At 40.8% G+C, this 23,974-nt stretch overlaps 1 protein-coding gene across 1 annotated transcript in view; it reads right to left on the reverse strand.

Moving 5' to 3' along the window:
* TMEM132D (transmembrane protein 132D) overlaps nt 1–23,974 on the reverse strand; it is an 840,815-nt gene that overhangs the window by 254,181 nt on the left and 562,660 nt on the right. Inside the window, exon 4 of the mRNA XM_061140703.1 lies at nt 4,910–5,093. Coding sequence (XP_060996686.1) covers nt 4,910–5,093 — 184 coding nt within the window. The remainder of the gene's footprint in view (nt 1–4,909; nt 5,094–23,974) is intronic.

Genomic DNA, 23,974 nt, shown 5'->3' on the forward strand with positions numbered 1-23,974 from the left:
AGAGGCACATCCTCCCCTTGCACCCTTGTCCTAGTCCTGTTGGCTGCCACATGGACATGTCTGTTATTAATTTGGGGCCATGTGGATAAGGTCAGTGTCTTTGGAGTCACTTGGCAAGAGGATAGAAGGATGCTATGTCCTACCCCTGGGGGCCACCTGGTAACGCTGCTCACATTCAGATGGGAGAGGTGGGGACAAGCAGACGCCATGTTTCTTAAGTCACGGTTATTTTACAGCAGCCGAAGTCGTCCTCTCTGATGCCCCCTTGCTCTCCCAAATCCATTCTCTACATACAGCCAGACTGCTTTCTAAAAACATTCGGCCGCACAGCAGCTGCTGTCCTGAAAGCCTTTCAGTGACTCCCTATCACATTTAAATATCCACCTCTGTACTCTAGCTTACAAGGCTCCACGTGACCTTGAGCTCAACTCAAAGTATTCTCTCTCCAGGGACTCATTATGGTCAAGGTGAGCTGGCCTTCCTTCTGCCTCTAACATCTCAAAAAAAGGTAACACATATAAGTGATATTATATGGTATGTGTCTTTCCCTTTCTGGCTTACTTGACTCAGTATGATAATCACTGTGTGCATCCATGTCGCTGCAAATGGCATCATTTCATTCTGTTTTATGGCCCAGTAGCATTCCATTGTATGTATGTATCACTTCTTTATACACTCATCTGTGGATGGACATTTAGGTTGCTTCCATGTCTTGGCTATTGTGAATAGTGTGGCTGTGAACATAGCGGGGCATGTATCTTTTTGAATTATAGTTCTTTCTGGTTATATTTCCAGGAGTCAGATTGTTGAATCTGGCACAAATGAACCTATCTATAAAACAGAAACAGACTCATAGACCTAGAGAACAGACTTGTGGCTGCCAAGGGGGATTTAGGGGAGGAACATGGATGGACAGGGACTTCAGGATTGGTAGATGCAAAGTATTGCATTTAGAATGGGTAAACAATAAGGTTCTAATGTACAGCACAGGGAACTATATTCAATATCCTGTCACAAACTATAATGGAAAAGAATATAAAAAGAATGTCTGCATGTATATAACTGAGTCACTTTGCTGTGAAGCAGAGGTTGGCACAACATTGTCAATCAAACAAATGTCAATAAAAAAGAATATGTAGCACAAATGAGTAGATAGACACAATGATATCAGATTTCAAATACTTCTCAACAAACATGTAATGAACAAAAATAAAGTAAAAATGAAAACAAACAGCAAAAGGTCTATTTAGTGACAACTCTCCTAAACAGAGAAAGTTTTTTCCAATCAAGTCAAAGATGAAATGATGCAACTTTCTCTGGAAAAGGGACTCAAAATGCTCCAAATACAAAAGACTAGGAAATCGGGACCCTGAAGACTTTAAGTTCCAGAGGAAGATGCTCAGAAGTAACTAGTAAAAAACTCCTCAGATAACATATGTTTTAATGTATTTTTAATGCAATTTATTCATTTCCATTCAAGAATTAGAGAGTATCCCCCAATATTAGGAACAGCATCATTCACAATAGCCAAGACATGGAAACTGCCTACGTGTCCAACCACAGATGAGTAGATAAAGAAGATGTGGTGTATATAAACAACAGACTATGCCTCAGCCATAAAAAGGAACAAAATTTTGCCATTTGCAGCAACATGGAAGAACTTGGAAGGCATTATGTCAAGTGAAATAAGTCAGACAGAGAAAGACATATATTGTATGATATCATTTACATGTGGAATCTAAAACAATACAACAGACTAGTGGATACAACAAAAAAGAAGCAGACTCACGGGTCTAGAGAACAATCTAGGTTACCAGCTGGGAGAGGTGGTGAACAGGTGATACAGGGGTAAGAGAGAGGGAGGTAGGAAGTATTGGCTGTAAGGTAGGCTCAAAGACTTATTGTTACAACATGGGGAATATAGCCGATACTTTGTAATAATTGTAAATGGAGTGTAACTGTTTAAAATTGTTTAAAAAAAAAAAAAGAATCAGTGAGCATCTATACACTGCCTAGCACTCTTCTTATCTTGGGAAACATGGGGACTGGGAACATTTCCTTTCCTGAAAGACTTTACAATGTAATTGCTAGGGAATTATTTATCTTTTGCATTTAGTAACTAAGTGATTGTAATAAGAGCAAACATTTATTGGATGCTTGACTTCACTGGGCCCTCTTCCAGGCCCTCTTGAATTATCACTGTTTCTTATATCAATCTTATGAGTATTATCTCTTTCACCCTTTGTAGATGAGGAAACTGAGCCAGAGTGAAATTAGCATGGTTGCATAGCTAATAATGGCAACCCACTCCAGTATTCTTGCCTGGGAAATCCTATGGACAGAGGAGCCTGGTGGGCTACAGTCCATGGGTTCGCAAAGAGTCGGACAGGACTGAGTGACTAAACAACAACAATAGCCGGTAAAAGGAGACCAAGATAAATGTATATTTTATTTTGCTTCCCAGGAGGCTCATAAAGATGAACACAGAATGGAAAACAGGTGCTAGGATTAGGAATTACTCCAAGCCTCAGTTTCCTCATCTGGAAATGGAGAGGGATTGTTTCGAATACTGCTCATTGCCTTGAAATATCTAATCTCTTGTTGTTTCCTTGTAACAGAACACGAGCAATGTGCCTTGCTAAAAAGTAGACTTATCAGTCCTCCTTCCAACTAACTATGCCCATATAACCAAGTTCTTGCTCATTGGATACACACAGAAATATTACATTGGCTTCCTATGAAGATGTCTTGAAAGGGAAAAGAAACTGATCCAATTCTGTATCTCTTACTTTTTCTGGTTGGCAGAATACGGATATGCTGGCTGGCATCCCAGCAGTCATTTTGGACCATAAGGTATCCATGAGGATAGAATGTATGCCCTCGAGTGCTGAAGCAGAAATAAACATGAGGACTGAATCTCAGATAGCATGGGGCAATTTACCTGCCCTGCACTAAAAACCTTAGGAGTTCTTTTACATGAAAGAAAAACACACTTTTCTTAAAGCAACTATTGGCCTGGGTAAAGTGGAGTGAGTGGGGAGGGCTAGGTTTGGAGTTAAGGTTAGGGCTTGTTTGCGGCCAAATGCAATTCCTAACTGATAAAAACAGATTCCTCTAGCTCTGCCATTACACACACTTCTACAATTACACGTATCGTAGCCAGAAAGGGTGATGCAAGGTGAGAACAGTTTCAGAGACCAGTAGAGGACAGAAAGTTGATTCATGTGAGCGGGGATTCATGTAGGTTATGAAGAACAGTGGGGTTTGAAATAGGCTGACAGTCTAAGCAGAAGAAATGCTGAACTCAGGAAACCAAGCATACTGTCTGATGCTGAGCCAAGCAACAGAAGCTGTGCAGTGTATGGCTAAAAGCTCATCAGACTAAAGGTGCTGAAAAGGGGAACAAATTCAAATAATTACTTATTCAAGACAAATGGTCTTGCCATTGCCAGTAATAGAACCACTAATAGCCTAAACGAAGGAGTGCTGCTGTCACATATGAAATAATGTACCAGGGAGATTTGGAGCCTTTAAAATATAATAAAAGAAATAGTTAATAAGAGCCCTTATCAACTGTAGGACCCCAACACCTTTACATCACCTAATGAACAGCATAATAACCAACTTAGTGTCACTAGGCAACTGTCCATGTTACCTTGTATTGAAAGATTGATTCCTGACATCCTTTCATGGCCCCATAATAATGCTTGTCAACAATTCCTAATAGATGGTGAGGGGGAGACATGAGGCTGTCAGTGGATAGGTCAACCAATCCTTCACTTCCAACAGAAAAAGTACTTTTTAACATGAGGAAGCTCAAAGTACTCTCAGCAGACTCTCAATCCCAAGTATTTGCACTGTGAAAACTCACATTAGGAAAACATATTATTTCTTTGTAGAAAGACCCCAGGAAAATGTGAGGCTAGACAAGGCATTGATGTGTTTGTTGAGGTCAACCTGGGTGGTTAGTTGGGAACACAGGCAATGTGGTCCATTGCATGGCAACCAGGGGGCGGGTCCGTCTAAGGATGAAAACCTATCTCTGTTCCACAAATCCTAGGAAACACATGGACTGACTTAGAGACCTAAACCTTCTACAAGTTACAAATAGATTGCCTGTGAATGGATTATAGCTAACCCTTTCCTAGACAAGCTTGATTGGTGCAGACTGTGCTGTAGGTACTCACATACATTACTTTATGTGAGCCTCACAATAACTCTGAGATAGGATGCCATTGTATGTACAGGGAAGTGGGCTTATGGAGGTTAAGTAAATTGTCATGCAATTAGTGAGAGATGAAGATAAGTTTCAAGCATGTCTTTGTGATTCTACCACCTTTGATCTTTGTAAAGTTGATTAAAGAAGATATCCTTTGGTGCATAAATAAATAAATAAAATAAAATCAGTTCTCACAAGAAGGAGTTGATGGTTCACACTAAAACTATTTGGATGTTTTCTGTTGAAAAGTCAGTAGGTCTTAAGAATTCAGACGTTTCCTTGGCTTTCCTGCATGGCTTTCCTGTTGGCTAGGCCTTTTCACTAGGTATTTGTCAAGTCACTTGTCACCTTTCACTCAGATGCTACATCCATTTGGTCTCTGCAGGTATACGTGTTTAAGATCCTTGAATAGTCTCCAGTGTATCATACAAATGCCTGGATAAAATCATCAATACTTTTCTTATAGTGGAAGACCCAAATCTAATGCCTGGATTTTGATTGTTTTCTAAATAATATTTTAAAGATATATATAAGTATGTATTTAGAATCAGCAACTTACAGTAACTTTGTCAGTTTTCCCTGACCCTGGTTCTGGGCTCACTGACATTTTCCCTGGTGTTTAGGTCATGGCGTGATGCTTTGCCTTTCCCTGAGGTCTGTATTAACAGCCCAGGGCAGGGACTCTCTTACCATGGCCAGTGGGATGACTCCGATCAAGTCTTTCTGACTCACGTAGATCTTGGAGACACCCAAGTCAGATGTGATGTCTCCTGGATATTCAACCTGCCATGTGACAAGCTGTGTGGCCGGCGGGTCACCCGGCTCTTCGATTTCTACGTCGATCTGCATGACTTCATAGGAGGCACCATTTGCACTGAACAGAAGGAGAGAGGAGAGAAGAGCATTGAGGACTGGGTGGGCGTGCCTGGCAGGCAATACACAATCTCCATGTACACTTATACTATCTTTCAAAGAGTCTGTTGGAAAAGCAATCTTTGATGACCATGCACAGATGAATGGACAAAGAAGATGCGATATATGCATATATATAATCTATATGATATATACATATATATTATACATATATTTATATATAATAGAAAATTACTCAGTCATAAAAAAATGAAATAAATGCTATTTGCAGCAACATGGATAGACCTAGAGATTATTATACTAAGTGAAATATGTCAAAGACAAATATCATACGATATCATTTATATGTGAAATCTAAAAAAAGATATAAATAAACTTGTTTACAAAACAGAAATAGACTCACAGACATAAAAACGAACTTATAGTTACCAAAGGGGAAGGGGTGGGGGAGGGAGGAGAGATAAATTAGGAGTTTGAGATTAACAGGTACACACTACTATATATATGACAGATAAGCCACGTGGATTTACTGTATAGCACAGGGAACTATATTCAATATCATGTAATAATCTATAATGGAAAATAATCTGAAAAGAATAGATACATATATATGTATAACTTAATCACTTTGTTGTACACCTGAAACTAATACAACATTGTAAATCAACTATATGCCAATGAAAAGAAAGGAAAAAAAAGATATTCAATATCCAAAAGAGCAGCCTTTAGAAGATTCACAGCCTTGGCTTGGCCTTAGACACCATTGCTCAAACTTCCCAACGCTTGTTTCTTGTGAGCTGCTCAGAGTCCCCAGGACTGGTGTTTGTGGATGACTACATGAAATGCTAATTGGATTTCCTAAATCTTTCTTCCCTGAGCTCCATCTAGGAGGACAGGATACTTTCTCCCACTCCCAGAAATCTCTTTGCTGCTTATATTGGATTTTCCAAAGCCACAGTCCCTTCAAGTTGGACGCACAGAATTTTAAAGGTGTCTGAGGGTGATATGGCTTTTTATTTCTGGTGGGAATGAGAAAGAAGTGCAGAGAATCAGAGATGAGCCATGAACAGAAGACTGGGGCTATGGGACCCACACGGATGAGCAAGGAGAAGTAGCCAGATGTTACCTGGAAACAGGAGTGATTATGACAATGATTAGTTTTCAGATGTCTTGGGTTTTCTGTAAACACGTATCTGAAAATGAATCCAAGTCAGAATATCAGGATGATTTTTGCAGCTATTTTGGTTAGTTTAATTCACTGGCTACTTCTTCTTTTTTATAGTCAGCTTTTATAAAATGTCTGCTTTTCTAAGTGACAGGTGGAAAACATGCAGATGTGGTGCCAGCCACTCCCCGAGGGAAGATGTGAAGAAATACAGGTGAGGGTTCACCAAGGAGGCAGCAAGGAGAGATGCATTTTAACCCTACGTGACCAAAGCCACTTCCACCTATCAGATCTGTCTTTAGAGACTGGAATTTCACGTAATTGCAAAAATGATCACTGACCTTGACATTTAAGAGGACAAGAATTGGCCTTTAAGATATGAAAAAGCTATTGAAACGTTTATCACCATCAGACCCATGCAAATGTATCAATAAGAAGCTCAGAGATAAATGGTGGGGAATTTGGAACACGAGGAGGAGAAAGTCAAGAAAGAGAAGGAAGATCAGAAGATCTTCCGAAAGAGAGAGCACCATTCACAGAGGTAAACTCCCTGCATGAGCAGCGGCCTCTCACATGGAACAAGAGTAGCTAGAGTGAACCGTGGGCAATGGTGAGAACAAAATGGCACTGGCTTTTATTTTATTTAATTAGTTAATTTATTCTTCATTTAAATTTTCTAGGTTTTATTGGAGTATTGTTGATGGACAATGTTGTGTTAATTTCAGGTGTATAGCAAAGTGAATCAGTTACAAATCCATAATTCAAAAAGATACAAGCACTCCAGTGTTCATAGCAGAACTTTGCACAAGAGACAAGACAGAGAAACAACATAAATGCCCATTCATTACTGACAGATGAATGGATATGTGGTGCATATATACAGTGGACTATTACTTTTTTATTACATAAAAAAGAACAAAACAATGCCATGGCAGCAATATGGATAGACCTAGAGATGATCATCCTAAGTGAAGTAAGTCAGAGAAAGACAAATATGTATCAGTTATATGCGGAATCTTAAAAAAAAATGTTACCAATGAACTTATTTACAAAAGAGAATAGCACCTGGTTTTTAAATCCTACAAGAATCACTCTCTCTTGGCTTCTGAAAGAAAGACATTGAACTCTTTAAGAAACAGTGGCTGTGATAAGAATTAGAAACAAATTGTGTCAGCCACTGTGGATTGATACTCTGCGTAGATTTCTTTTCCTAAAATACATGCCATTGGCCTTTTTGGAATTCTGAAGGACAGTTTCCACAAGCACAGGAAACTTGGGAAAGTGATACTACAATGCATCTTGGTTTTTATATTTGGAATTTGCAAGCATTCCAGTATTCCTCTCCCATTCATGAAATGGGATAATCCTACTTTTGGCTGTTCTGAGCCTTGCCTTCTATGTTTAGTCACAGGGAAAGGGAAATTCACAGAGCAGAATTCGTAAAAGTTGAATTCAGAAACTCAACTCCACAATGGAGGCACGTGGGAATTCCTTCAGAGTAGTGATTCCTTGTATGCAGTATCGTGACCCTACTCCATACTTTACACTGTTCTCTTTTTTTTTTTTCCCCTTCCAGGTGTCCTAACCTCAAGAAAACTGAACAATTCCAGATTCCACTGGAATATGGGACTTTTCTTACTGCCACATCCCCACAATTTACTCACAGAGTTCACTTTATCAGAAATACCTTTATAAATCTCTCCATTTAGGCAAATTCTTCCCCTTCTGCAAGACCCATCTAAAATAACATCAGCAATATATATTTTTTTACTTCTTGGGATATAGTTGTTTTACAATGCTGTGTTAGTTACAATGAACTGAATCAGCTACAAGTATACATACAGTCCCTCCTTCTTGGATTTCCCTCCCACCAGCCCCCGCATCTCACCCATCTAAGTCACCATAGAACACCAAGCTGAGCTCCCTGTACTATATAGTAGCGTATAATTAGTCATCTATTTTATACATGGTAGTGCATATATGTTTGTCTCCATCTCCCAATTCGTCCCACCCCCTTTCCCCCAACCCCATGTTCATCCATCCATTCTCTAGGTCTGCATTTCTATTCCTGCTCTGCGAATAGGTTCATCTGTGCCATTTTTCTAGATTCCACATATATGCACTAAATATTTTTCTCTTTTGGACTTACTGCATTCTGTATGACAGCCTCTAGGTCTATCTAGAGCGAAATGACCCAATTTCATTCTTTCTCATGACTGAGTAATATTCCATTGTACGAACGTACCACATCTTTACCCATTCTCCAAAGAAGACATACGGATGGCCAAGAGGCACATGCAAAGATGTTCAATATCATTAATGATTAGAGAAATGCAGATCAAAACTACAGTGAGGTACCATTCCACCCTGGTCAGAATAACAATAATGTTTAAAGTGCTCTATTTACTTCTAATTTTACTCCTTCAGTAATCTTGCATGGTTCTCCTATCAAGTCTGATTTTTTCTTTTCCCTTAGATCCCTTGCCTGGCTAAAGGGTAAAGCAAACAGTTTCTTTAGAGCTAACTTTCCTCTATTTGATTTGCTGATGAAAACAACCTAGGTTGGAAACTCTTAACCTGGCAGCCAGAGCAAACTCTAGGAAGGTCATGTATTCTGAAATTGTGTTTTTCTTGAATGATTCCTTAGCAGGCAGAAGCTTCTCAGTATTTCTGAGGCACTAGGGTGTGCACCAGGTTCCTGACAGTTGCCTCTGTAAATTCTGCATATGGTGATCTAGCTTTGGAGGAACCCATCTTGTTAGCAAATCTTGTCTTGGCAAACCACTGGAAATTTGAATTTTAATAACTTTTTGTAAATATTTAGCACTTGAGAGTTTCCAGAACTCTTCCACATTTGGCAATATTTATCACTTCTTCATGTTTAACTGGAAAGCTAAGGACTGTACCTTTGCAGTTGGAGTGTTTGGGTTTTAGCCTGAAATACTCTGAAAAGAGTAGTCATCCTTAGCCTGTTCCCAGAGCGCCTAGTGCAGAGGACAGTACCTGATATCTACTATGTTACACAAGACAGACAAAGTCCTGTTAAGTAGAAGCTTATGAAATATGTGTGCATATATTATATGCAGTGTTTCTCCACTTTACCCAGGGATTAGAAATAACTGGGGAGAACTTCACAAACAAACTAATGATCAGGCAACACTCCAAGTTCTGATTGTTTCTGAGTAGGGTGAGGCACAGGTTTTGTTTTTTCTTTTCTCTTTTTTTTTCTTTGTCATTTCCCTTTCTTTCTCCTTTTCTCCTTCTTTCTTTCTTCTCCTCCTCCACCCCTTTCCTTCCCCTTCCTCCTCCTCCTCTCTCTCTCCCCTCCCTTCCTTCCTTCCATCCTTGCTTCCATCTTTCTCTCTCTCCTTTTATCCAGGTTATGCTCTTATGCCACCACATCATGAGAAACTATGTTAGAAGTTTTAAAATTTAATTATATGGATACCCACACTCTTCGAAATATTTTGTATACAAAGGTATTTGAAACGGAATGTCCTAACTGAGCGGATTTGGGAAATATGGTCAGTGAAATCTGTGAAGACACGGATGAACCAAGAAGAAGAAACATTCAGGGTTTCTGATGTCCATCAGTGTGAGAATGAGGAAGGAAAAGAAGAGAGTTCCAGACAAGGGTGCCTGGGGATCTGGACCAGTGAAAAGCGTTCAGAGGCCACTTTCAGTGGCCCTAGACCCAGCCCCACCCGTTCTGCCTCCTTCTTCTCCTTCCCTCAGTGTTAGCTGCTCAGGCATGTCTGACTTTCTGCGAAACCACGAACTGGAGCTTGCCAGGTTCCTCCGTCCATGCAATTCTCCAGGCAAGAATACCAGAGTAGATAGCCGTTCCCTTCTCCAGGGGATCTTCCTGACCCAGGGATCAAACCTAGGACTCCTGCATTGTAGACAGATTCTTTACTGCCACCAGGGAAGCTCCCTCCCCACAGAGACCGAATTAAATAATTAGCAGCAGGGATGGGCAATGCTCTATGTGTGAACTCCATCTGGAAGGCAGTATCGCTGTTGAGTTAGAGTGGAGTTTGCATGGAAAACAGTGCAGTCACCCACGGAGAGGCTCAGTTCTGGATCACATACGGACCTCAGAGCAGTGGGCATGGAGCTGCCTGCAGGCTTAGATTCTTCCACTGGTGTGGCTCCCACCAGCATAGGAAGCCAAGAGCCACCTTCCTGCCCTGTCTTGCTTGCAGCTGTCTTTTGCACACAAGACAGAAATGGAAGCAGGGTAGGGTAATGCACCCTCTCAGGGACTCCTCAGATCCCTACTGACTGGTTCCACCTCAGTTGGCTTGGAGGCATCTGTTAGTAGTTCTCTCTCACAGAGAAGTTGGATAATATATCCTTGATTTGAGTGAGTGAGTGAGTGAAGTCACTCAGTCGTGTCTGACTGTTTGCGACCCCGTGGACTGTAGCCCACCAGGCTCCTCCGTCCATGGGATTCTCCAGGCAAGAATACTGGAGTGGGTTGCCATTTCCTTCTCCAAGGGATCTTCCCAACCTAGGGATCGAACCCAGGTCTCCTGCATTGCAGGCAGACGCTTTAACCTCTGAGCCACCAGGAACTCTGCTTATTTGCCCATAGCTTCCCCCTACTTGGGCCACTTGGTGCACTGGATTCAAAATCTCAGCCTTTAATTTCTTAATTTTTAAAAAGTTTTATTTATTTATTTTTGGCTGTGTTTGGTCTCCGTTGTCACACTTGGGGCTTTCTCTAGTTGTGGCGAGCAGGGGCTACTCTTTGTTGCAATGCACAGGCTTCTCATTGCAGAGGCTTCTCTGGTTGCAGAGCCTTCTCTGGTTGCAGAGCTTGGGTTCTAGTGCGTGGGCCCAGTAGTTCTGGGGCATGGGTTTAGTTGCCCCTCGGCATGTGGAATCTTCATAGACCAGGGATCGAATCCACGTCCCCTGCATTGGCAGGTGGATTCTTCACCACTGGACCACCAGGGAAGTCCCCAAATCTAAGTCTTTTAGATAAGCAATAAGGACCCACTGTGTAGCACAGGGACTGATATCCACTATCTTGTAACTTATAATGGAATCTAATTTGCAAAAACATTGAATCGCTATGCTATACACCTGATACCAACATATTGTAAATCAACTATACTTTAATAAAAATCGAAGTGTTTTTCACCTTTAAATAAAGACACATGGTTGTTGATATAGCCTGCTGTTGTTCAGTTGCTAAGTTGTGTCTGACTCTTTGCAACCCCATGGACTGTAGTCCACCAGGCACCCTTGTCCCTGGGATTTCCCAGGCAAACATACTAGAGTGGGTTGCCATTTCCTTCTCCAGGGTATCTTCCTTACCCAGGGATTGAACCCATGTCTCCTGCATGGAAGGGTGATTTCTTTACCTCTGAGCCACCAGAGAAGCTCCATCATAGCCTGAGGCTTCCCCAGATTTAAGGAAAAGAAAACACCCTTTCAGAAAACAAGCCTCTGGGTCAGCTCAGACAGTCAATGACCACATCCTCCAGGATCAAATGGAACCACCCCCAGTGCATCCCAAGGTCAAGGAAGGGCATCACTTTCAAGCAAAAAGAAAATCTTCTGGATGGACATGCTTCTTCTCCCAAAGTGATGGAATAATAACCACTCACTATTTTGAATGGGAGCTGTTTGAAGGGCATTTATGTCTTACCTCTTGCTATCCTCACGGTATTCCAATAAATAGCTGTTATTTACTCCCAGTTGGTGTATGAAGAATTTGGGGTCAAGGAGGGTAAACCATCTGTCCAAGGTCACCCAGCTACTGAGAAAAGGATCCAGGAGATCTGGGTACAGGATGCCCAGTCTGCATCCCTGAGTTATAAACCCCTACCTGTTTTTCCACTGCCAGGACAGGTATGCCTATTAGCAATGAAGATCAGTAAAGCAACTTCTCAAACCCCGAGAAACACAAGTCAAGGCATTACACAGGGCTACCTCAAGACCCCAAACTGGATGCTTTCAGTGAATTCTGTATAACCAAAACTGGAACATTTTTTGTAACAAGATGCTTCAAGATGTGCTTGCCTTTAGGGTCTTCAGCCAACTATTTTAAGTTCCACAATGTGTCCATAAATCAGAACAGAGATGTGGAAACAAATTAGATACGGAGGCCTACCATCATCACTTGGAGAGATGAGAAACCATACAGACACAGACCTCCCAGCATTAGAACAATTAAGAGCTAAGTATTTGAGATGCAAGTCAATGCACGTTGAAGTTACCTGTATTTTTTCTTCCAGTTTAGAAAATCAACATATTACGGTTAAAAAAAAAAGTGTGCCAACAATCAGAGTGCATTCTGTAACCAACCACGTGGACAACTGGTTTCCACCATAAGTGTGAGTGTCCTGGGTGATATGGTGGGGTGGATGGGGGGAAGCAGAGAGTGACATTTCATTTGCAACTTAGGTTTCTTTTTCCCAGATGGCATTCTAAAAGATAAATGGGTAAAACTGCTGGAAACAAAAGTAAAGCTGGAGAGAGGTCGCATCTAGTATCTGAATGACTGTGCCCTTAGGAAATAGTTTGAGCTGTGTTCTAAAAACTTCAGGACACTTTCTAGAGGTCATGTGAATGAGAGCCACTTAAGACCAGGGAGTAAATGGTGATGGACAGTTCAGAGTTCCAACCAAGTCTCCTCATATTCCTTCATCATTTCCACATGCCTTACTCCTGGATTCTAAGTGCTTTTTCTTTTGAAATTTTACTTTTTTTTATTCTTTACACAATTTTTAAAGGTTACTTTCCATTTATAGTTATTACAAAATTAGCAACTATATTCTTTGTGTTATACGGTGAATCCCTGAGACCATCTTACACCCAATAGTTTATACTACCCAGCCCCTCCCTCTGTGTTACCCCTCCCCCTTCCCTCTCCCCACTGGTAACCACTAGTTTGTTCTCTATATCTGTGACTGCTTCTTTTTAAAATTATATTCACTAGTTTGCTGTAAATCTTTTTAGATTTCACATATAGGTGATATTATGTATTATTTAGGAGAAGGAAATGGTGACCCACTCCAGTATTCTTGCCTGGGGAATCCCATGGACAGAGGAGCTTGGCAGGCTATAGTCCATGGGGTTGCAAAAGAGCCAGACATGGCTTAGCGACTAAACAACAACAACATACAGTATTTGTCTTTCTTTGACTTATTTCACTAAGCATAATACCCTCTAGGTCTATCCATGTTGCTGCAAATGGAAAAATATCATTCATTTTTGTGACTGAGTACTATTCCATTAGGATTTCCAGGTGGCATAGTGGTAAAGAATCTGCCCGCCAGAGTAGGAGATGCAACAGACACGGGTTCAACCACTGGGTCGGGAAGATCCCCTGGAGGAGGGCACGGCAACCCACTCCAGTATTCTTGCTTGGAGAATCCCATGGACAGAGGAGCCTGGTGGGCTACAGTCCATGGGGTCTCAAAGAGTCGAACACAACTGAGCACGCACACGTGTACTGTACCATTCCACTGTATGTATGCACCACATCTTCTTTATTCATTCATCAGTGGAAGGCCACTTAGGTTGTTTCATGTCTTGGCTATTGTAAATAATGTTCCCATGAACACCGGAGTGCATGTATCTTTTCAAATTACTGTTCTTGTTTCTTTCAGATAGATACCCAGGAGTGGGATTGCTGGGTCAGATGGTAGTTCTATTTCCATTTTTTGAGAGCCTTCTATCCTCTTTTCTGCTATGGCTGCACCAGTTTACATCCCCACTCACAGTGTAGGAGGGTTCCCTTTTCTCCACATGTAAGTGCTTTCATTGGTAATGATATCTACCTTGACTTGCCCTGGATGGCTTTTCTTGAGTTTCTGGAGCCATCTTGCCCACAAGTACAAAGGGCTGGCTGCACATGCTGTAGAGATCGCTACCCTTGGAGGTTGCCCTTGGGTAGAGTCTGATGGTGCAGAAGGTGAGCCCTCACCTCCAGCTGAATCAGCTGCAGGCACTGAGCATGCTCCATGGGCTCCCTATGGGGTTAGGCTAAAACCACCCTGCACGTGACTTCGAAAACAGCATGAGTGCCTGGGTTCTTCTCTCCTTCTTCTCCTCTCCCTGACCTCTTATTGGTTTATTGGGGACATTTCCTTTATAAATCACACACAGTCTCGTCTCAGGATCTGCTTGTTGGGAAACTGAAGGAATTTTTCAAGTAAAGAAGACACCACAGGCAAATGACAAATGCTATGTGAATGATTCTGTCAATGAAAGAGACATGAGGAATGAGTGAAGGGGTGGAGGAGCCATTAGTCCAGGCACTAACCCTTTCCAGCTCCACTTGCAGGCATCCTTCTGACCAAGCCAGTATTTTTCTGCAGTGGCATTTTGGAACTTTGCATTAAATCCAGACATGGGCAACCAGATGTCTCCGAAATGCAAGTGCCATGGACTTCTTTTTCCTTCCCTTCACATCTCATGTGCAAGATTAAAATAAGGCTATAACTCAAACAAATTGGTTTTTCTCAGATATTATCACAGGATGAAAGTTTTCCACTACTGACATCTTTTTTCTAACTTTTTCATTAATATTTCAAAATGAAAACCTCTCATTAGGAGGTAAAATATACACAATCCCTTTAATGTATGTGCTTTATAATTAGGGCTTCCCTGGTGTCTCAGTGGTAAACAATCCATCTGCCAATGCAGGAGATGTGGGTTTGATCCCTGAGTTGGGAAGATCCCCTGAAGAAGGAAATGGCAACCCACTCCACTATTCTTGCTTGGAGAATTCCATGGACAGAGGAGCCTGGTGGGCTACAGTCCATGGGGTCACAAAGTCAGACAGACTGAGCGATTGAGCTTGCATGCACCTTATAATGAAGTTTTTGTCCCCATAAATTTGTCTTCTCACATCTTCTGTTTCTACCTTATAATACTCTGAGGTCGGGTAACCAGAGCACTTCTGGAGAAGCAAAATGGAAAAACTTGCAGCTTGAACCAAATTATGCTGCATTTCCTCCTTTTATCTAAGCTTTCTTGCTCTCCCTGTCAATATTTACTCTATCCATTCATTCACTCAAGTGATATGTCAGGAATTCTTATTTACTGGACACTGCTGGGTGATAGAGATGCAGATACAAAAGTTAGCTTAAAAAGATGGAGAGCCAGTGAGGTCGCCCAGGCTGAGCTGATACATCTCCTTTCACCTCCACATACACTGACATCATTTTAGTAGCTTGACTTTGACTGGAGTGGAAATATTTTCTTTTCTAAAATTTTTTATTGGGGTATAGCTGATTTAAATTTTGTGTTACTTTCCACTGTATAGCAAAGTGCATCAGTTATGTATGCATGTACATTTCAGATTCTTCTCCCATACAGGCCATTACAGAGTACTGAGTAGAGTCCCCTGTGCTGTCCAGGAGGTGCTTATTAGTTATCGATTTTACATACAGTAGTGTGTATATGTCCATCCCAATCTCCCAATTTAACCCTCCTCCGCTTACCCTCTGGTAACCATAGGCTTGTTTTCCACATCTGTAACTCTATTTCTGTTTTGTAAATAAGTTCATTTGTACCCTTTATTTAGATCCCACATGTCCATATGTAGAATGGTGTCATATGTTTATTCATCTTTATCTGCTTGACTTATTTCATTCTGCATGACAGTCTCTAGGTCAATCCATCTTGCTGCAAATGGCACTACTGTGTTCCTTTTTATGGTTGAGTAATATTCCATGGTACATATGTACCACACCTTCCCTATCCATTCCTCTGTCAATCGACATTTAGGTTTCTTTCATGTACTGGCTATTAGGCATAGTGCTGCAATGAACATAGGGGTGCATGTATCTTTCCAAATTATGGTTTTCTCCAGATCTATCACAGAAGCAAATGATGACCCACTCCAGTATTCTGGCCTGGAAAATTCCATGGACAGAGGAGCTTGGCAGGCTACCGTCCAAGGGGTGACAAAGAGTTGGACACAGCTGAGCACACACACACTGGATACGTGCCCAGGAGTGGGGCTGAGAAATCACACAGTGACTCCATTCTGCTTCTAAGGAACCTCCATACTGTTCTTCACAGTAGCTGCACCAATTTACATTCCCACCAACAGTGCAGGAGGGTTCTGTGGCTGGGGGGAATAGTCACACCACGGAAACTGGCAAATGTCATAATCCAGGGTTCCCTCTTAGCCCCCAAAGAGCAGATGGATGAAGATTCTTGCTCTTCCAGAGCAAACATTCTAGTGAGGAAGATGGATATGAAATAAATGATCCAGTCAACAAATGTAAGTTAGCCACTGTAAGAAGAGGTGAGAAACAGAAGCAGCTGGTGAGATGAGAGCTATGTTAGAGGACTTTGGTGTACTCAAGGAGATAAGGATGTGTTTCCTGGAGTAACAAGCCTTGGCCTGTGATCTCTAGGCCAAGTTCCAGGCCAGTTTCCAGGCAGAAAGAATTGCAACAAATGCCCTGAGCTTGGAGGGAGCACGGGGGGTTGAAGAAAATAAAAGAAACCAGTGTGACTGGAACAGGCAGAGGGCTTAGAACTGAGGAATGAGAGATACAGCTGAAGGGTGGGTAGAGGGAGAGAGTCCTTGTAGCCACATTCAGACTTGTTTTTTTTTTTTTTTCCCCAGAGTCAGCAAACTATGGTCAGTGGTCAAATCCAGCCAAAGCTTGTCTGTGCATAGATCCTGGGCTAAAAGCAGCTTTGCCATTTTTAAACATTGTTTAAAAAGAAACAAGATTATGCAGGCTAGAAAGCATATGGCCCACAAAGCCAAAAATATTTACTATCTTACCTCTTATGGGAAAAGTTTGCAAATCTCTTTATCTTAAGAGAATGGGAAATTATTAAACCTTTAAAAAATAATAAATTAACATTGATTTCAATATGTAAATGCTTGGAAATAATCATCATTGGAAGATATTAGGAGGTGGGGAAATATTTATTCCCAAGGAAGAAAAATAAATTTGAATTTAAGAGTTGATCTGAGACTGTTCTGAATAAGAAAAACAGGAAACGAAAAAAACACAAGTGTATGCACAAGCCCTGGAATAAAAACTGTACCTAGGATAAGAATTCACAGACCAGACTTATTGTTATAAGAAAACTAAAAAAGTACAGAATGACACAGAGAATTATATTCAGTACCCTATGATTAAACCATAATGGAAAAGAATACTAAAAAAAAAAAAAGATTGTATATGTATGTACACCTGAATCACTTTGCTGTGTAGCAGAAATTAACACAAACCTGTGAGTCAGCAATACTTCAATGTTAAAAATGTGCAGAATGATCTTAATTGAACTAGGAACAATAAGTCAAGCTAAATTATAGATCTCTGAAATAGGGAAAAGTGAAAAAAAGTCACACTCTTTCAGATGAGTTATGAGTCCTACGAAAATGCCTGCAGAACATTAGAATTTCAAACTGCGTAAGGGACATTCTTCATTGTGTGGAACCATCTGTCATCCTGGGCCCCACCTACAGGTGCTGAAAGCAAACCCCAACCATCAGGATGACTATTACTATGCAAAAACCACACTCAATACTCTCTAAAGAGAAGTACAGGCCTGCTGTGTGCCTACGATCTTTATGTATTTTTTCTGTCTTTAGGAAGTCCTTCTGTAAACCAGGTGGGGTTCAGAAATGGCTATCTCCTTTCTTTTCTTCAGTTGCACATCCTATTTTTAGCATGGAGAGCCTTCATGTAAAAGTATGAGTGTAGGATCAATGGGGAAGAAGTTGGGGAATGGATGAAACAAGAAGAGGCCTTTGGATGGGGGGAGGCAGTGATTACTTGCTCATATCACCATGTGGCGGGGGGCAGCTTCCCCTGAAACTCACGACCACACCTACCCTCCATCTGAGCACCCAATGAACGTTCCTGACCAGAGTATGCTGGGTGGGTTTGCACTGGGAATGCAGATGGAGGGTGCTCCAGATCAGTCCATGATGGGTGGGGGTCAGGAAAGCCTACCATAAGGAAGTCAATCCAAGAAGTAGTGAGGACTCCCCTGGAAAAGTGGACACCACCTTCTTGATCAAGCCATTTCTGATCCCTCACCTGGATGCCTCCCACTGTAGAGTTTGGCTTTTGTCTTCATTGTTCTGATGACAAAGGTGACTTGTAGAGTCTGCATGTCAGCATATAGCTCCTTCCTGGATTAGGCCTATTGCTGGGGTCTGATGGAAGGGACTATAGGGGTCAAGCATTCAAACCACGAATGGGTTTATCCTTATCTAGAAACACAAGTTTCCCTGGTAGCTGAGATGGTAAAGAATCCACCTGCAATGCAGGAGATTTGGGTTCAATCCCTGGGTTGGGAAGATCCCCTGGAGAAGGGCATGGCAACCCACCCTAGTATTCTTGTCTGGAGAGTCCCATGGGCAGAGCAGCCTGGCAGGCAACAATTCATGGGTCACAAAGAGTCAGACACAACTGAGCGGCTGAGCACACACAGAGAAACACAAATGAACTTTTGTCGTCAGGGCATCCGGGGCACACCATTACACACCACTACACCTGCCAAAGCAGCCCTAGAGTCCCAAGTCTAAATAGGATCCCATCATGGCGGGGTGGGGGAGGTTTGAAAACACCACGATGGCTACAGTGCTGAGAATGGATCACAGGTGAATCAGAGAATACCAGGGAGAAATATAAATAAATAAGGCTGTGGGAGAGACACACTTAAGCTTGGGTAGGCAGTGGGAATTTGTAGGACTGAGGCTCATGGTGTACATATATGAATCTCTGTCTTGATTTTTTTTTAGTTTTTTTCCATTTTATTAAACTTTCTTAAACTAAAATTTTTTATTTTGTACTGGAGCATAGCCGATTAACAATGTTGTGATAGTTTCAGGCGGACAGCAAAGGGACTCAAGCCATACACATACACGGATCCATTCTCCCCCAAGCTCCCTTCCACCCAAGTTGCCACGTAACATTGAGCAGAGTTCCCTGTTCTATGTTGCTCCCGGTGGCTCAGTCAGCAAAGAATCCACCTGCAATGCAGGGGACCCGGGTTCTATCCTTGGGCCAGAAAGATTTCCTGGAGAAGGAAATGGCAACCCACTCCAGTATTCTTGCCTGGTGAATTCCATGGATAGAAGAGCCTGGTAGTTTAGAGTCCACGAGGATGCAAGAGTTGGACACAATTTAGCAACTAAACCACCACCACCACCCTGCACTATACAGCAAGTTCCTGTTGGTTATCCATTTTAAATATAGCGCTGTGTACCTGTTCATCCCAAATCTGTGTTGATTTTTTAAACTCCTATTGATAGAGTCACCATCTTCCTGCCCAAAGACTGTGAAGACACTAGTTATCACCTACTATTGAAGGTTTGCCCCAAAAAAAAAAAACCACAAATATAATCATAAACACATGCAGGCATACAAACCAGGTTTCCCTACAGCAAGGAAGGGGAAATGAGGAATCAGAAGGCTGGGAAGATAGCAGAAGAAATACAAGGGCCCTGTGATGCCGTTGATGGAAATGTAGACCTCATTCGGTGATCTCTCTAAACTCAGCATCTGCATCCTAAATGTCCATCATAAATGTCACTGTTGTGTGAACTCTATTTATATAGAGAATGGATAAACAACAAGATCCTACTGTATAGCACAGGAAACTATACTCAATATCCTGTGATAAACCATCATGGAAAAGAATATGACAAATAATGTATATATGTGTGTAACTGAATCACTTTGGTATACAGTAGAAATTAAATCAAATATTGAAGTAAAAAATTAAATGTCATCTCTGATTGCTATTTGTATATAAAACACAATCACATGCAAACACCATGCAAATCTACTGCAAAGGGATACTTTTAATTTTTAAAAAACTGTCATATTTAATAAAACCCACCAATGTAATTTTGGAGAGAATTGCTTGCATTTCTTGATTCACACATGAAATGATTGACAAAAAAAAAGGCTTGGCAGAGTTAAACATGTTAGTGTTTGAAAAGAGAAAATCAACAAGGATGATGACCATTTAGGAATGTCGAAAACATATGATGTAACAAAGGTACAAGATAAGTCTTTAAGAAAAGTTAATGAAAACCTAGATTACTTTTTAAAAATTGATCAAAACTGAAAGAAGTTCCCCCTCCCCCAAAGATTACTTCTCCCACTCAATGAATACTGGTTCAGTCTATATCTGAGAATAAGACCATAATTCTAACTTTTATATATTTAAGGTGAAATAGCCTGATCTTCTCTGTCTTCAGCTTCATTTATAAATTGTAAGTTCCTAATCAAACTCATTTTAAACTACTTTTACTATGACATTTCAACCTCTGTTTGACATAGATGGACTTTCCTGGAAGTATAGTTGATTTACAAGGTTGTGTTAGTTTCAGGTGTAGAGCAAAGTGAATCAGTTATACACATACATATATCTTTTCCAGGTTCTTTTCTTATGTAGGTTATTACAGAATATTGAGTAGAGTTCCCTGTGCTATAGAGTAGATACTTATTAGTTATCTATTTCATATATAGTAGTGTGTACATGACCTAGCTGGACTTTAAATTATTTTTTAAAGAGTACATATTGTCCTTAGCGAAAGAGGGTTTCCAATACTCATAGTAAAAGAGACATGGGACTGAAGCGGGAGGAATGGAGAGTCAGAATCCATGAATAGGCCCTTCCTCATTGTCCAGCAGCTAAGACTCCATGCTCCCAATGCAGGGGGCCCGGGGTTCAATCCCTGGTCAGGGAATTAGATCCCACATGTGGCAATAAAGACCTGGCACAGCCAAATTGAATTAAAACATAAATACTAAAAAAAAGGAGCCATTAAAAGTCTCTGCTCAGAATTAGGAAAGAAAGGCAAAATTCCATCTGAAAGTGAAATGTTCTTGGAGCGATCCTAGAAGTGCCTCCCCCATCCCCTCCTCCCATCAGAAAGTGTTTTCCACACATGAGTTGGAAGTGCTGCTGCAGATAAATACAGAAAGAAAAATGCAGTAAACTCTTTCTTCTCCATAGCCTGACATTTTCTTAAACATATTCACTTGCAGAGGGAGAGATAATTTATTTTATGTATTTATTTTTGTTGGGAGTATTATTTTTTACTTAAAAAATCCAATTTATAGGGCACAGACACATTAGCATCCTTGCCAGGGCTGCAGACGGGTAGAGATCACAACTCGTCTGCATAAACAGGTAATGAGAATGCCATCAACTCGGTCTGCTCAGCATCTCTGATGAAACCCTAGATGCGCTTTGGGCAGAACACACAAAATCGGAATACGGCGGAATTGGCAGGGAAGGGAAGCAACCCTGTTATGTGTAATTAACTCTAAATGTCTCCGTCTCTCCTCTTCGGGGATGGGGAAGAGGGTCTATCTGAAACACCAGCTCTGAGCACTGGTTCCTTCACTCCTCTCAGATTGACAACAGTACACGGTACAGTATTTCTCCCTCGTCTTTCCCCTCAATCATTTTTTAAAAATGTCTTTTGATGTGGACCATTTTAAAACTCTATTGAATTTATTACAGTATTACTTCTGTTTTATGTTACTTTGGAATTTTGGCCACGAGGACTCTGGGATCCTGGTTCCTGAACCATGGGTTAAACCTGAACCCCTCTGCATCGAAAGGTGACGTCTTAACCACTGGACCACCAGGGAAACCCTTGCTCTCAATAATTTTCAATGAAAAATATTTCCTCTGCAATCTACTGTATAGCACAGGAAACTAGATTCACTATCTTGTAATAATTTATAATTGAAAAGAATCTGAAAAAGAATACATATATTATATATATATATATAGCTGAATCACTGAACTACTGTGCTATACATCTGAAAGTAACTGATATTGTAAATCAACCACAGTTCAATATAAAAAATTTTCAAATTAGTATTTCAAAAATTAAAAAAGATTCCTCTAATTCCTCCACTTTAATGCATTTATTTGTTAAGAGAGCACACTAAGAAAAAACTGTCTATTAAGACTCTCTCTGCAGGCTATATCACCAGCTGGGTCAAAGGAAGACATTTTGGAATGAAATTCTTTGTGTCTTGACAAGGTTTTTAGTAACTCATCTTAGGAGCCACGCTACAGCTCACAGGTAATGGTCAAAGAACCGTCTTCATCAGAAAAGCAAGGTTGGACTCCCTAAACAAGCACCTCTGACAGGTACATTGCATGCAAAATCTTAGCACAAAAATGTAACAACATCAGCTTGATCCTGGAAGTCACCATAAGCAGAGACAAATTTTCTTTAACTAGCCATGATCTCTTAAAGCATGCAGCTAAATTTGTAGAGTCGAGTCTCCATTCATGTGAAAATGCAAACAGGACTATTAATTGATGGAGACTGGCTCTCCCAATGGTTTTCTCAACTCCCATCCGACATGACAAATGAAAGCTGAGAGGCTCACATGTTTTATTCTCTTTCACAACAAAAAATAATTCAAATACGTATCTAGTGAATTTCTCCTCTGCAAGCGAGGGTTCTGTTTCTTTAGGCTTAGCCAGTCGATTCCCACATGACCAAGCCACACTACATCCCATGATCAATTTGTAACTGTGCTCAAGCCCCTCACATGCTCTAGGTCTGAGGTTGAAGAATTAATTTGCTGATCGAGGTTAATAGAATGTCAATGAATTTCTCAGTATAAATGTCAATACATTCAGTTAAGCTTCATGATTTAAATATAATTAAAGACAAACTTTAAGTCAGTGTTGCCTTTCTGGTTTGGGGCAGGATGGGGGATTTGCTAAAATCTTGCAAAGCTGCTGTGAAGGAGAATTTCATCAGGAAGTTTGTTTTTCTCATAGAAGCACTTAGATGTGTTTGTTATCAGTTTCATTCAAGAAAAGAAAAATCACTTACATTATTTTATCAAAGGCTTCAAACATCCACCTATTAACCTTCGCAGTTCAGGCCACTTCCAGAGAGATTTTACAGCACGAAAGTTTATTTCGTCATTGTGAACATTCTCTAGACAAGATAGTAGGAAGGCAAACATAGTAGTTGACAGAATGGACTTTGGAGTGAATTACACTCAGAATAGAATCCTGACTGCTACTAGTTATGAGATCTAATTTTTAATCTCCTTAAGTCTCGGGTTTCTCAACTCTAAAATAATCAATAATCACAACTCCCTCTGCACACACAATTCCATTTAACCACCATCACCAGTGCTAGGATTGCCTCATACATCGGTGTAGGTTGTACACTGCCCAACTCAAAGATACACCACACTGACTGTGTGAATGATGTCCCGACAATAGTTCAGCACACATCTCCACCCGGTACTCTGAGGGCTGATCACCATGCCAAGGGATAGATATGATTGTTGATTAATTACTCATTTACATATCCATTTCTCATAGCAGAGAGTGAATGTTTTGAGGACAGGAAGTATTCTTTCCTCTTCTCATTCCCTTCCATCTTTCATTCCTTTCTTCCTTCTTTCTTTTCTTCCTTATCTCCTTCCTCCATCAGTCCCTCATTTTTTTCATTCCTTTAGTTTTCACTGTTGCTGTTACTCAAACCTTATAGATCCCCATAGGTTCTAAGTACATGAATATTCAATAATGGAATGATTGAATAACTGTGTGACCAATGTTGGATCTACAGTAAGTTCCCTACATACAAATGAGTTATGTTCTAAGAGAGCATTTGTTAAGTTCAATTTGTTTATAAGTCCAACAAGGTTAGCCTAGCAAGGATGGTAAAGAGTCTGTCTGCCAAGCAGGAGACCCAGATTCAATCCCTG

The sequence above is a fragment of the Dama dama genome, chromosome 5 (genome assembly GCF_033118175.1).
Source record: "Dama dama isolate Ldn47 chromosome 5, ASM3311817v1, whole genome shotgun sequence".
In the NCBI taxonomy this organism is placed as follows: domain Eukaryota; kingdom Metazoa; phylum Chordata; class Mammalia; order Artiodactyla; family Cervidae; genus Dama; species Dama dama.